At 45.5% G+C, this 14,746-nt stretch overlaps 1 protein-coding gene across 1 annotated transcript in view; it reads right to left on the bottom strand.

Moving 5' to 3' along the window:
• The window catches only part of NOX3 (NADPH oxidase 3), a 188,362-nt gene that overhangs the window by 78,536 nt on the left and 95,080 nt on the right, over positions 1-14,746 (bottom strand). The window contains exons 2-4 of the mRNA XM_083176320.1: positions 6,963-7,058; positions 716-826; positions 547-631 (exon numbers count right to left, since the gene is read on the bottom strand). Of these exons, the coding sequence (XP_083032446.1) occupies positions 547-631; positions 716-796 (166 nt within the window). The 5' untranslated portion in view covers positions 797-826; positions 6,963-7,058. The remainder of the gene's footprint in view (positions 1-546; positions 632-715; positions 827-6,962; positions 7,059-14,746) is intronic.

Genomic DNA, 14,746 nt, shown 5'->3' with positions numbered 1-14,746 from the left:
TTCATTCTGCATATATATAAAGTATAAACAGGGCCGGCGCCACCACTAGGCAGCTCTAGATATTTGCACAGGGCGCCAGCCACTGGAGGGCGGCAGATTGGAGCAGGTCCCCCCCCCCCCGAATGGAGGTGAGTGGCGCCAGCAGGTGTGTGTGTCCCCTCGAGCGTCTAGGCAGCCGCCGCCACATCACCCGTTCCCCCTCCCCACCCATGGAGTTACTTAACGGCACTCGCCGCATCACCGGCACCTCCCGACCCTGGCAACCCCCCCTGGTATGAGGCGACGGCCTGCCGCCGCAAGACCCGGCACCCCCCATGTGCAGCGGTGGAACTGTAGCACCCCCCCCCCTCAAGGGGAGCACCGGAGCGCCCCCCACCTGAAGCGCTCCGGTGCCTTGCACCGGCCCTGAGTATAAAGGGTTTGGTAAGTAAACAATTCTGTACAGATTTACTTGAATCCCAATAAAAAAAGTAAAAAAAAAACATAAATGTATCATTCTGAAACCTACACATGAGATTAACATGTTGCTCTATATATAAAATGTACCTGCATGAAGAGTAATCATATATCCAATAAGTCTGTGAAACGTAATGTTTTTGTCAAGCAGTCTTCTCACATCTCCTCTGCAACACTAAATAAAACAGTACACATTTAGTGATCCTGGTATCTATTTTGCTAGAAAGGGTAACAAGGTCACAACTTTTTTTATACTTACTACAATTGTTCCTCTGAGTAAAGAAACAAAATTTCGACAGACTGGCACCAGAATCAGCATGCAGTTGAAGTTCAGACACATTGCAGAAGCCCTTGCCCATGCTAAAGTAGACTGTAGAGAAATGTTTAAGACAAAAATATTCAGAAAAATCATACTGTACATGCAGATGGAGCGCCTCTCATTTTTGCTGGCGTTGCGCCAGCGCCAGAATCTGGCGGAGAGGCGCGTCTCAGTTTCCCGTCCGCGGGGGGGGGGCGGGAAGCCTGTCCGTCTCCGCTTCAGGGAGACGGACAGGGTTAGGGGGGGGGGGGGGCGGCAAGGCGGCGGGGACCCCGGGCGAACCTCAGCGAGGCGGCGGGGACCCGGGGGGAGCCCCGTTGTAAGGCGACGCGTGTGCATCTCATGCACGCGCGTCCCCTTACAGCGGCTAGCGGCGGATGGCGGCTGGCGAATCTTCCGCCATCCCCTGCAAGAGCGAGACCCGCTCCATCTGTACACAGCTTTTATGTTAAAAGTTGAAAAGAAAATATTTTCATTGCCTTTAGGACAGCCTTTATTTGTTGGGATGTTGGTCTGAATGGGATGTAAGTCCAACAGCATTGTTCCTGGCTGAAAGCATCTGAACTCTGGACTACTATCGGTACATGAGGCTATGATCTCTGGTTGCTTCTTCTCTATACCCTTGGACCTGCATTATTTGCCCTTTTATCAGTTTCCCCCATATATATAGCTGAGACCTACACATAGAGCCCTATGCTCTAAATAGGCATGGGGGGGGGGGGGGGGGTTGACCTACAGTAAGTAAACTTTGTAGTTTCCTACAAAGGATAATTGGGTTGAGTGTGTTGTCTGACCTAATTAACCTTTGTGGTTTTGGAAACCACAATGTTCCCACACCTATTTATAGTGGGGAATCCCTCCCAGTTTTAAATAGAAAGAGTGCTCCAGTTAACTGACAAGACAGCAGAGCTCAGCCAATCAGGGGAGCACTGCTGGTTGGCTGCCAGGTCCAGCAGTGACAGAAGTCACGGGGGGACCTGGCATTCAGGGGAAGGAAGCCCATGTGTGTACATAGGCTTCCTTCAGTTCATATTGGGTTTGGGTTTTGTGGGTTATTTTTTTTAATCACGAGGATGCCTACTTTGACAGAAGAGGTCAGATATACAATGGATGTTAAGTATCAGTTTTTTTACAGGTAACTTTTTTCTACTGTGTGTAATAAAGTTATAATTTATTTGTGTGGATGTCCGTTCATATGGTATTGGTTCTATAGTGGGACTACACATCCCAGCGAGCCCATTAATGCCCCGCATGCTGGGACTTGTGGTAAAATCTGCCACTGTTCTCTGCCTAATGCTGCTTTCACATTGCCTGGTATTTTGAAACAGTATTTAAAACGGTATATTACCCTTTTTAAACCCCTTTCACACTGCACATAAATACCGGGTCTCAAGCAGGTTTGCAGTGTGAAAGCAGGACAGACAGTAGCTATAAGACAGTGTAGTGCATCTGCACATATGTAATGAGCACAGTGCATTTGAATGAACCACTCATTACATATGCACTGCACTCATTACATATGCACATATGTAATGAGTGGCTCATTTCATATGCACTGCGCTCTCATAGCTACTGCCTGAGTCCTATATACCGGTTCAGAGACGCTCACACTGCATAAAAAACGGCTGGTGCTTTTACACTGCAGCTCTAACCATTTTAAAAGACTAAAAAAAAGGCAATATACCGATTAAGAACTGCAGTGTGAAAGGGGTATCAGTGAAGCCAGATGCAGACTGTGAGACTGCTCTGGCTTCACTGTGACTGGCAATGGCTTCCTATTGGAAGCCCTACCTGCCAGTCACCCAAGGCAGTCCCATTGGGAGGTATGGCCTCCCTCCGGGATGCTTCTACATGGGCTGCTGAGCGGCAGATCATACGAGGGGTTCCGAGCATGCGCAGTAAGTTGACGATACTGCACATGCGCCGGAACCAGGACCCTGAGTATGCCTCTGGGGTCTGCTGCAAAAGCGAGCCCATGAACGCCGCCCGGCTCGGAATTGTAGAGCCGAATAGAATCCACTTTGCAATTCCATCCACCAAAATGCAAATGCAGCAGGACATATTTATATAAAATGTAAACCTTTTGCATAGACACTGATCTGACATCACTAACATAACCAACATCACCACGTGATCTGGAATTTATTTTTAATTGATAAATACATAAACACAATAAAATCATATTTTGGGCCTCTTTTTGTCATTGCAATATTATTACCCACAATAGCTTTCCTTTCCAGTACTCACAGATCACAATAACACAAAGGATTTTTTTTTTTCAATTACTGTGACTGAAAACACAAGAAACTGTCTCAGAGGCAGTGGCGTATCTATATTGCGTGCAGTGTGTGCAGTGCTCATGGGCCCCTGAGTCCATTTTTCTGACGATCTGAGCATGTGCATTGGAGTCTGAGTGCTCTAGTGCTCAGACTCCCAGCAGAGGTTTGCACATGCGCACTAGGTCTGTGCACTGGAGCGCTTAGACCCTACTGCTCCCAGCAGAGAGGATGGAGCCTGGCTGAGAAGGCTGCACATTATCCTCCTCCTTTCTTAAGATGCCCCTGCTCAGAGCCTCCCTAGTATAAGATGGTGTCACTCTAAAGGTGCTCATGGCATACACGCTGCGATCCATGGGCAGTACAAATAGTATGTGCAGCACATACTTTTTTTACTGTGTGATGCGATGCCTGCGGGAGCGCGCATCGCATTGCATGGTGCATTAACGCCACCTTAACAAAATCATTGTTTTTTTTTAACAGAGAAGATTTATTTATTTTTTATTGTGGTGACTGAATACAAACTGACTCACAGCGACACTAGTTTAAGGGTAGCACCCTACTGATTATTTTTTTAAATTAAAATAAAAAATTCCCACCTTAGGCCTTTTATTGTGCAGCAGAACACAGTGCCCCTAATAAGTTCTGCAACCCAGTCTCCACTGCTTCTCATGATGCAGCGAACAGCTACAGTACACATTGACTTGTGCCTCAGAGTGCCACATCTGTCAACAGTGCTCCTTCTAAAAAACATTTTTTTTCTGAACAATGTATTCAGGAACGATTAATTCACTTTTTCCCTAGTCATATTTATAGATCCCAAGGTTGTCATTGTACATATCAGGAAATGTGTATAATTTGTAGGGTTGTGCACAGGGCACTTGTCGTGTTTTGGGTCTGTATCTCTGGACGTGTTTTTTATCTGTCTCCGTTCCAAAACACCACCACTTTCGTGGTTCATGTTTTGGATCTGGATTATAATTATTTTTATTTGGGGGGGGGGGGTCCTACGCTATTATGAACCTCAAAAAATTAATCTCCACTAATTTTCAGTCTATCCTGAACACCTCACACCACACAATGTTGTTTTTAGGCCAAAAGCTTGCACCGAGGAAGCAGGATGACTATACTATCATTGGGCCCGATGTCCCAAGACGACGTTGTCTGTGTCATGATGACTAGTGGCAGCAGCTTCAGCACTAGGAGGAAGTGGTTCTTTCACTATTTTATCCTCCAAATATTGGTTCTAAATTATATTTCTGGAGTATCACTGGAAGTATATTATACAGCTGTGTCCCTGGACTTTAACAACAGATTCAATGGATTTGGGATTATGCAGCAGTATTGCTGGACTGGAATTATACAGCTGTATTACTGGACTTTACCGACAGTACCAATGGACTTTATAGACAGTATCACTTGACTGGAATTATACAGCTGTATCACTGGACTGGAATTATGCAGCAGAATCACTGGACTGGAATTATGCAACAGTATCGGGGATACATCACTATCCCTGGATTGGAACTGCAGCAGTATTACTGGACTTTAAAGGCAATATCTCTGGACTGGACTTCAATGGCAGTACCATTGGACTTTAACGTCTGTACCATTGGACTGGACTTATGCAGCAGTATCACTGGACTGGATTTTAACTGCAGTATCACTGGACTTTAACAGCAGTACCAATGGACTTTAATGGCAGTACCACTGGACTGGATTTATGCAGCAGTATCAATGGACTGGACTTTAACTACAGTATCACTGAACTTTATTTAATGGCAGTATCTATGGACTTTAATGGTAGTACCAATGGACTTCAATTGCAGTATCACTGGACTTTAACAGCAGTACCACTGGACTGGATTTATGCAGCAGTATTACTGGACTGGACATACTGTATGCAGCAGTATCACTGGACTGGACTAGACATTAATGGCAGCAGTATCACTGGACTGGACTTTAACTGCAGTTTAACTGGACTTTAACGGTAGAATCACTGGACTTTATTTACTGGCAGTATCACTGGACTAGAAAAGGCAGTACCACTGGACAGGATTATACAGCAGTATCACTTGACTGAGCTGAACATTAATGGCATCAGTGTCACTGGACTGGACTTTAATGGCAGTACCACTGGACTGGACTTATATATAGCACTATCACTGGACTGCAACTGCAGCAGTATCACTGGACTGGATATAGAACTATCCCTGGACTGGAACTGCAGCAGTATCATTGAACTTTAAAGGCAGTATCTCCAGAGTGGACTTATATACAGCAGGATCACTGGACTGGACATTAACGGCAGCAGTATCACTGGACTGGACTTTAAATGGCAGTACCACTGGACTGGACTTATATATAGCACTTTCACTGGACTGGAACTGCGGCAGTATAACTGGACTGGATACAGCCCAATAGCTATCCTGGAACTGCTGCAGTATCACTGGAATTTAAATGCAGTATCTTTGGAGTGGATTTATATACAGCATGATCACTGGACTAGACTGAACATTAAGGGCAGCAGTATCACTGGACTGGACTCATCAATATCTCTGGACTGGAACTGCAGCAGTATCACTGACTGATACAGCACTATCACTGTACTGGAACTGCAGCAGTATCACTGGACTTTAAAGGCAGTATATCTGGAGTGGACTTATATACAGCAGGATCACTGGACTGGACATTAAGGGTAGCAGTAGCACTGGACTGGACTGAGCAGGACATTACACGAGTCATGACACCACACCACAGCACAGTACACCCTTCCTCTCCCCTCTCCTAAACTGGAGTGAGGAAATGATGCTGCCCATCCGCATAATATGGTGTATATTGCTGATACACCATGTTATGTATTTATTGGACCTGATGAAAAGGCCTTGCTGGTCTTGAAAGGTTGTCCTCCTATTTTATGCATTAATGCAACTTGAATTTATTATAAAGACCGTGGAGTGCCGCCTGTTTATCTCATCGCCCTGTGGGGACAAACGGTGGGTGCCATTGACTATATTATATCTGTGGAAGGCACCGCGGCATGGTATACTATTATCTGGAGTGCCGATTATCTGCTCTCTGAATATATATATATATATATATATATATATATATATATATATATATATATATATATATATATATATAGGGTCCAGATCTTGCGAAATCCAATGGCGGGATCTCGCGAGGTCCTGAGACCCGGGGTCGGAGCTTGGGTGGGAAATCCGGATGAGTCTCGGAGAGCGCATTCAGATTGGGGGTGTCCAGGAGTGTCTGGATTCCCCTAATCTAAACTCGCTCATCCCTAATAATTGTATACAAAATTTAAAGAACATTTCTTGCTATACATTCTGTTGTGCTACAATTACTAAAGCCATGGTGCTTACTGTTCTTATTATGGACTGATGTCTAAAATGATCTACAATATTGAAAACACATCTAACCAGAGACAAATAAGCATAAATATGTCTTCCTCTAATAGATCATATTATGCATAATTAACATATAAAAGCTCATACAGATGGAGCCATCCTCATCTAGTCCTTTAATAGGATTAAGTGAGTAATGGGATTACTCTGCTAAGCTCCTACTGTATTGTTCTATGTATTGTATTCAGATGAGAACAATGAGGCAGATGTATTAAGCCTTAACAAATGATAAATGCAAGAGTGATAAAGAGAGATAAACGTCCAGCCAATCAGCTCCTTACTGACTTTTTTCAAACACAGCCTGTAACATGGCAGTTAGCAGGTGATTGGCTGCACGTTTATTTCTCTTTATCACCCTTGCATTTATCTCTTGTTAAGGCTTAATACATCTGCCCCTATATGCCTTGGGAAAGACAGCTAGATGAGGATGGCTCCATCTGTATATGTTCTGATTCAGTGCATACAAAATGCTTTAATACTTACACCCAATATTACTCGTGTATAAAGGTAGGACTCTGCCTTTTCATACCAGATATAGGTGTCAATAAATAAATAGGCATTTAATCCTAGCCATGATACCTGGAAAAGATGTAAAATATATAATAGACAGTTAGACTGGGCACATAGCAGAAATACTACAGCAGTGAAATTGAGCAATTGGTTAAACATATGCAGTAACTATCTGAGGTACTTGTGTAGTTTCACGGCGTCAGCACGCGCACCCTCTGTGTTTACTCTTTCTTTGAATCCTGGCAGCTTGCCAGACTCTGTGTTTACTCTGTGAATCCTGGCAGCTTGACAGACTGTCAGAAATTTTTTGGGTGGTACCCGCACAGGATTTTCCGCTATGGCCACAGAAATAATTCTGGTCAAGATAGATGGCGGAGATCATTATATAGATATCCAAGTCCCAATTAAAATAACCTGAATAGTTATTCAGTGTTACATTTATTACGGGTTGGAGGTGCTCCCCTGAGTCAGGAATAGCATATATCACACATGTAGAAAAAGAAGACTCTTTTTTGGGGGCACACTTTAGAACAGATAGCATATGTGTCTAGAATATACTGTAGATTAAATGAGTAGTTAATGATTTAAAACTTAACTTTTAATTAGATTTCAATTGTAAGATAAAGTGATCTCAGAACATGAGACAAAATGAAAGACACACAGCGCGTACAAACATAAATTTAAAAGGCAAAATCTCCCGTCTGAAAAGTGGGGATACTACACTACACCCCTGATTATAATCACTAAATTGCGGGTATTGCAGCAAAGCAGATTGGTTGTATAGTCTCAGAGATAACAAGAATCAATAGTGACTAAACTTTAAGAGAAAATATAACATTCACAGATAGTTATTGACTTTAGTTTTTCAGGGACAGTCAATTTATCATAGGATTCTAACAGTCTAAAATGACTATTAATCTAAAGTTCTATGTCTCAGAGATACTAAACCAACAATTTTTTGTAGCGGATACTACTATATAACAATTATACAAAAGTTACAACAGATCCACTAGTCTTAAAGCAGTTCACTAGCCCGTTGAATATAATATCATCAGCAGAGAAGTAATCTTAAAGCCTAAATAGGACACATTGTTGTAATCAGCAAGATATAAATTGTATCACTTCAGAGAATTTACGTGTAAAGGCCCCCATACACTAGCCGATTTTGGTCAGATTTCAGCCAGATCAGTCGGATCTGGCCGAAATCGGACCAAAATCGGCTAGTTTTGATGTCCCCTCAGATCCGATGCGCGGTCCCGTGCGCATCGGATCTGCGTCGGGTGGTCGGACCTGCTGCACGTCCGACCACCCGACTTGGGACCTAGTGGGGCGGTGGAGGGAGCAGGGGGGGCTGGGGACGCTGCGGGGGACACGTCTGTGTCCCCCGCTGCTGGGGACAGCGTCTGTGCGGCGAGAAGGTAGAGGGAGCAGGGGGGGCTGGAGACGCTGCGGGGGACACAGGCTGCATAGAGCCGGGCAGGGGGAGCCGGCCGGGAGCTGTCAGTAATGAATAAAAAAAAAAGCCCATACAATGAATGGGCGGCCTGTGATTGGCTGAGCGCTCTCTCAGCCAGTCAGCAATTGGCTGAGAGAGCGCTCAGCAGCCAATCACAGGCCGCCCATTCATTGTATGGGCTTTTTTTTTTATTCATTACTGACAGCTCCCGGCCGGCTCCCCCTGCCCGGCTCTATGCAGCCTGTGTCCCCCGCAGCGTCTCCAGCCCCCCCTGCTCCCTCTACCTTCTCGCCGCACAGACGCTGTCCCCAGCAGCGGGGGACACAGACGTGTCCCCCGCAGCGTCTCCAGCCCCCCCTGCTCCCTCTACCTTCTCGCCGCACAGACGCTGTCCCCCGCAGCGTCCCCAGCAGCGGGGGACACAGATGTGTCCCCCGCAGCGTCCCCAGCCCCCCTGCTCCCACCAGCTCTCACCTCTTAGCCCCCCCCCCTGCTCCCCGGGTTTTTTACATGTGATAAATCGAGACGATTTATCACATGTAAAAAATGGCACATCAAGTGCCAATCTAATCAAGCTCCCCCGGGGAGCAGCCGGGGAAGCTCAGGGGGAAGTCGGGGGCGACTTGTCCTAAGGACAAGTCGCCCTAGTGTATGGGGGCCTTAACAATGCTGTATCTGCATAAGTAAATAAATAACCCGGTATTTATTTTTTGGCCCTTAGCAGACAGAAAAGAAACAAAGAGATGGCTACAGTATCTTGGTCCTCACTCTGTTTCTGCTGTCTTATCATCATATATTAATATATATTGGATGATAGATAAGATAACAGAGGAGAGATAGACAGACTGACAAACTTGGAAGCTTGCTAGACTGTGTTTCTATTATCAGCGTCCTGTAAACAAGTACCCAAGTACCGCGTAGGCAGTACGTAGTTAGCGTAAGCATCCCTGTGTAAATCGCCGAAATACCATCTAGTTTTAGTGTCTACTCAGAAACAGCATCTACTTGAATGTAGTCAGAAGTTGCGTCCCAATCAGAAACAGCGTCTAAGTAAGTACGATTGAGCGGTAAACAGGGTCTAAGTTAGTCAGATTCAGCGGTATGCTCAGTCAGCTGTAGGGTACGCTTAGTCAGTTGTAGGATTTGATGTATTGTAAAGTAGTCAGTCAGAGTGGTATGCAGTTAGCGTAGTCAGTCAGTAGTAGGATTGTGTGAGAGATGGACGTATATGATGGCGAACCTGACTATTTTCTCTCTGCCCCAGATGGAGGAGGAGGCGGTGGCATTCCTGCAGGGCCACCAATTCCTGCCACACCCAGACCTGCCCCAATGGTCACCCCATGAGGCTGAGTGTGAGGGAGCAGATGTGGCGCTGTCATATCCGCAGCTGCCGCAAAAAAATCAGCGTCAGGTCAGCACAGTTGTCCAGTGGGTGTCATCTCACCTTGGTCACCCTGATCTGCTTCGTCTACTGCTGGGCTGAAGAGCTGACCAGCATCAGGTTCTGTGACCGTCACCTGAACATATCGCAGAAGATAACTGTGATGTACAACAACTTGATGAGGGAGGCCACAGTGGATCTGCTATCGCAGACTCAGCAGCGCATTGGTGGGCCAGGCACCATCATGGAGGTGGACGAGATCCTCTACGTCCAGAAAAGAAGCCACGTTGGCCCCCAGCAGTGGGTCTTTGGGGGCATCTCGAGGGAGACAGGCCATTGCTTCATCACTGCAGTGGAGAGGCATGATACCAGCACTCTAATGGATGCCATTGAGGCCCACGTGGAACCAGGTACCACCATCTACAGTGACAGCTGGAGGGTGTATAACATGCAGCAGTTGAAACAGGCTGGGTACCACCACACCAGGGTCAACCATAGGTACCACTTTGTGGATCCTGACACCGGGATCCACACCCAGAACATAGAACGGTTGTGGGGTGCTTGCAAGTGGCGCAATAAGCACCAAAGGGGGACCGCGCGTCTTCACCTAGACTCGTATCTCCAGGAGTTTATCTGGAGGAAGAGTGTAGGTGCAGAGGACCCCTTTAAGCGCATACTGTATGCACTGACCCTGCTCCCCCAAATTGACAAAGATGACGACACAGAGCCGACAGCATCCACGTCAGCAGCTGCTTCCTGTTCAAGTGGTGGTGATGATGCAGCAGCTGCTTCCTGTTTAAGTGGTGGTGATGATGGCACTGCACTTCCTTAAGAATGACTTCTTTCTAGATTTTCTTCTTTTTTTGTGTCTTTTATTGTTCTTTAAATTAATTATATTGTTATTGAATCATTTTTTCCTCATTATTATTCGTTATCTTTTACTAAAAACCAGCTAACAGTTAAAACACGTCGTCATTACTGTCTCAGGTGTATGATTTTGCAGGTGTGAATTTGTTCCTGAAACACCTCCACCATCAACGCCACCCCCAAGCGTGGTGAGCGCAGCGTGCCCCTCGGTATACGTCCTACTGACCTTTTCATACCCCCAATATCCACGTCGGCGTGGAGTTGATTTTATATAGTGTGGTGAGCACAGCAAGCCACCGAGTCCGAAGCATGGCGAGCGCTGCGAGCCCCGCGAGGGGAGGCGGATCACTTTACATGTATTCAGCTTCCCCTCACCACGCTTTAGGCTCGGTGGCTCACTTCGCTCACCACACTATATGAAATCAACAACACGCCGACGTGGATAGTGAGGGTATGAAAAAGTCGGTAGGAAGCATACCAACTAGACGCTGTTTCTGACTACAGACGCTGTTTCTGACTGGGACGCTACTTCTGACTACAGCCAACTAGAAGCTATTTCTGACTATGCTAAAAACTAGACGCTATTTCGCGATAACGTAGCTTAGTACATTAAGGCAGTCTAGCAAGCTGCAAAGTTTCTAACAGGGTAAACACAGAGTGAGCGCGCGCTAGCTTAGTACAGTAAAGCAGTCTGGCAAGCTGCCAAGTTTCAAAGTAAAAGTAAACACAGAGTATGCGCGTGCTGGTGCCGTGAAACTATACAAGTACCTTATCTGATGTATTGGGCATGTTTCTAAATGCAGTTGAATTATGATCTATCACACAGTTTTAAATAGTGCAGAAACATAGGGGTTTATTAGTTCATTCTTTCTGACAAAATCCTTCTTAGATGGACAAAACCATGTGCACTGCAGGGGGGAAGATGTAACATGTGCAGATAGAATTAGATTTGGGTGAGTTATTTTGTTTCTGTGCAGGGAAAATACTGACTGCTTTATTTTACACTGCAATATAGATCTCACTTTGAAGTAAAACCCCATCCAAATCTAATTCTCTCTGCACAAGTTACATCTGCCCCACCCGCAGTGCACATGGTTTTGTCCATCTAAGAAGGATTTTGTCAGAAAGAATGAACTAGAATAACCCCCATAGTTCCTAACAATTTCAAAAAGTGAAGTTGTTCAATTTGTGTGACTGGATTAGACAGTGACCCAGAACTTCAAAACTATTTCAATTTGTGACTCAATTATTTGTATTACATTTTGGATTGTCAAGCTCAAGGATTATTTGTATTGAAATCAGTAAAGAAATACAAATACAATGGTTTACGCACATCTGCAGCAAAGGATCAGAGAAGCCAGCAAAAAGCATCTATTTACATGCCTCCTGGAGAAAAGGCATGTTATTGTGCAGCCACTGTGCATTGGGCCTCAAACCGGTATTGCAGTTCGGGGGGAGGGATGAGCAGGGGCGTAGCGAGGGCGGAGCCGGTGGAGCACAAGCTCCAGGCGCAGGAAGATATCAGGGGCGCCGGAGCCGTGCCGGCACCGCCAGCTCGCCCGCTCCCATGCCCGCTCCCCCTGCCCGCTCCAGGCTCCCAGCAGTGTTTCCCTGTGCGGGGATAGAGACTGCAGGGCAGGGCAATCGTCCCCATCCCCGTCCACCTCCCCCTCCCTGTCGCCGTGCCTGCCCACTCACGGCTCCCCACTGTGTCCGGGAGATGTTCTGTTATTTAAAATTCACATCTCCCGCTGGACCGCGCTAGCCAATAGGCGCTTGCGGTCCAGCAGCCAATCAACTGGTGGGAAACAGGGAAACACTGCTGGGAGCCGGGAGCGGGCAAGCCTGGCGGGGGGGAGAGGGGAGGGGGACGACTGCCCTGCCGTCTCTATCTTGCTCAAGGAAACACTGCTGGGAGCGGCAGTGTATCACCCTAATAATATTCTTGAGCAATTCAACAATGTTTAAAATTCATTTTTACCAGTACCCTACCACTATGGCATTACAGTAATCCCACATTTCAGCCAGATATTAGCAGTCTTTTTAGCAACTACTGTAGTTAATATGCACAAGCGTTTATGAAGTTGTAAATGCTTTACTAGTTGGGAGAGTGAAGCATCAATTACTCCAGAAAGCAACTTTTTGCAGTAATAAAATTGTACGTGTTTGCTTGTACTGTATTAGCACTCTCCTCACCTATATTGTGCCACCCGATATTAGTATTTGTATGGAGGTCCCCACATTATAAGGGACCACGATTACTGCAAACACTACTTAAACTAAGCTGTAAGCAACTACACATTTATTCTTCGTGAACTAAGTAACAGTTTAGCTCTTTGACCAACACTCTCTTGATACAACACTAATTTAACCATTCAACAGACATCTAGTCTGCAGGACTGTTTTTTTGGAATCAATACACACAGACTTCACACTAGGGAATAATAATCCATATTACCCCACACATATCAGTGTAGGGGCCCCATGATTTCTGTTGCCGACACTGGGAGCGGGCGGGGGAGCTGCAGGCAGGGTAGCTGGTGGTGCATTGAATTGAAAATAGCGGCGGGGAGCCGGGAGCGGGCTGCTGCACAGTTCTTTCCCCCTTGGCAACAAGCAATTTCAGTCCCCCTTGGCATCGAGCATGAAGCCCCTGGCGTCGAGCATGTAGGTAAGTGACACTTATGTGTCAAATGTGTAATAGTCATTACGGTTTGTTATATAGTAAGTAATGGGCATTACGGTGTGTTATATAGTATGTGATGGGCATTACGGTGTGTTATATAGTATGTCATGTTCATTGCGGTGTGTTATATAGTATGTAATGGCCATTACGGTGTGTTATATAGTATGTCATGGGCATTGCGGAGTGTTATATAGTATGTAATGGGCATTACGGTGTGTTATATAGTATGTGATGGGCATTACGGTGTGTTATATAGTATGAAATGGGCATTGCGGAGTGTTATATAGTATGTGATGGGCATTGCGTAGTGTTATATAGTATGTCATGGGCATTGCGGAGTGTTATATAGTATGTAATGGGCATTACGGTGTGTTATATAGTATGTCATGGGCATTGCGGAGTGTTATATAGTATGTAATGGGCATTACGGTGTGTTATATAGTATGTGATGGGCATTACGGTGTGTTATATAGGGTGACATTCTATGCTCTGCGATTTTCTGTTTTTGGCGTTATTTAGACCACAAAATGGCGATATCGCATTTTTCAGTGAAATCGCCAATTTAACGTGATGCGTTAAGGGACCGAAATCGCATATTTTGTGCGTAAAGGTATGCGGAACAAAAGTGCGAGATTAATTCGCACTTTTATCGTATCCAGATGTTTTCCAATGCAAAACTATACAAACCGCTTATTTAATGCTATGCGCATTTGCAAATCGCACTTTTGCGATGTCTATTTATCGCACCTTGTCGGACCAACAGGTTGTGGGGATGGTTACGCTGAACCCCATTACCCTGTCGGAGTTATATGAGCAGGTGAGAGATGCTTGGGACCATTTTGTGGGTGCCAACTATGTAGTGTCTGTCCAGCACTAATTAATGTGTGCCCTCTACTATTTGTCCACAGCCTCCACTCAGTCTGTGACCTCATGGGCCTTGGTGCTATCACAGGCCACTTTGTCTAAGAATTGTACTGTACTGTTACTTGCTATAAAAAAGTTGTTGCAGACATACATCAGCAGGCGTAGCTTTTCTGGTAAGCACATGTGGCCTGTACTCCAAAATGTACCAGTGTTGGAAGTGTACTCATTATCAAATTATTGACCAGTACCATCTGTTTCCACACACATTTAACCCAACACCAGTCCACAACGGATGCACATGGTGGTGCTGACCTATCCCTTGCTGATATCTACCTTCTAAGTACTCTTGGTACATGTAACAATTAAGTTTTCTGTGAAACATGGCTCACTGGTGTTGTGGAACTACATGTTCCAGCATGGCCAGACACACTACAACCATTACAGTCCAAACCATGAGTGTCAGAGCCTGCTGGAAAATGTACATCCATAACCTTTGCCAGCCA

The sequence above is a fragment of the Crinia signifera genome, chromosome 3 (genome assembly GCF_055691185.1).
Source record: "Crinia signifera chromosome 3, ASM5569118v1, whole genome shotgun sequence".
NCBI lineage: Eukaryota > Metazoa > Chordata > Amphibia > Anura > Myobatrachidae > Crinia > Crinia signifera.
The sequence above is the reverse complement of the archived record's forward strand: the minus strand, read 5'-3'. Positions and strand labels throughout refer to the sequence as shown.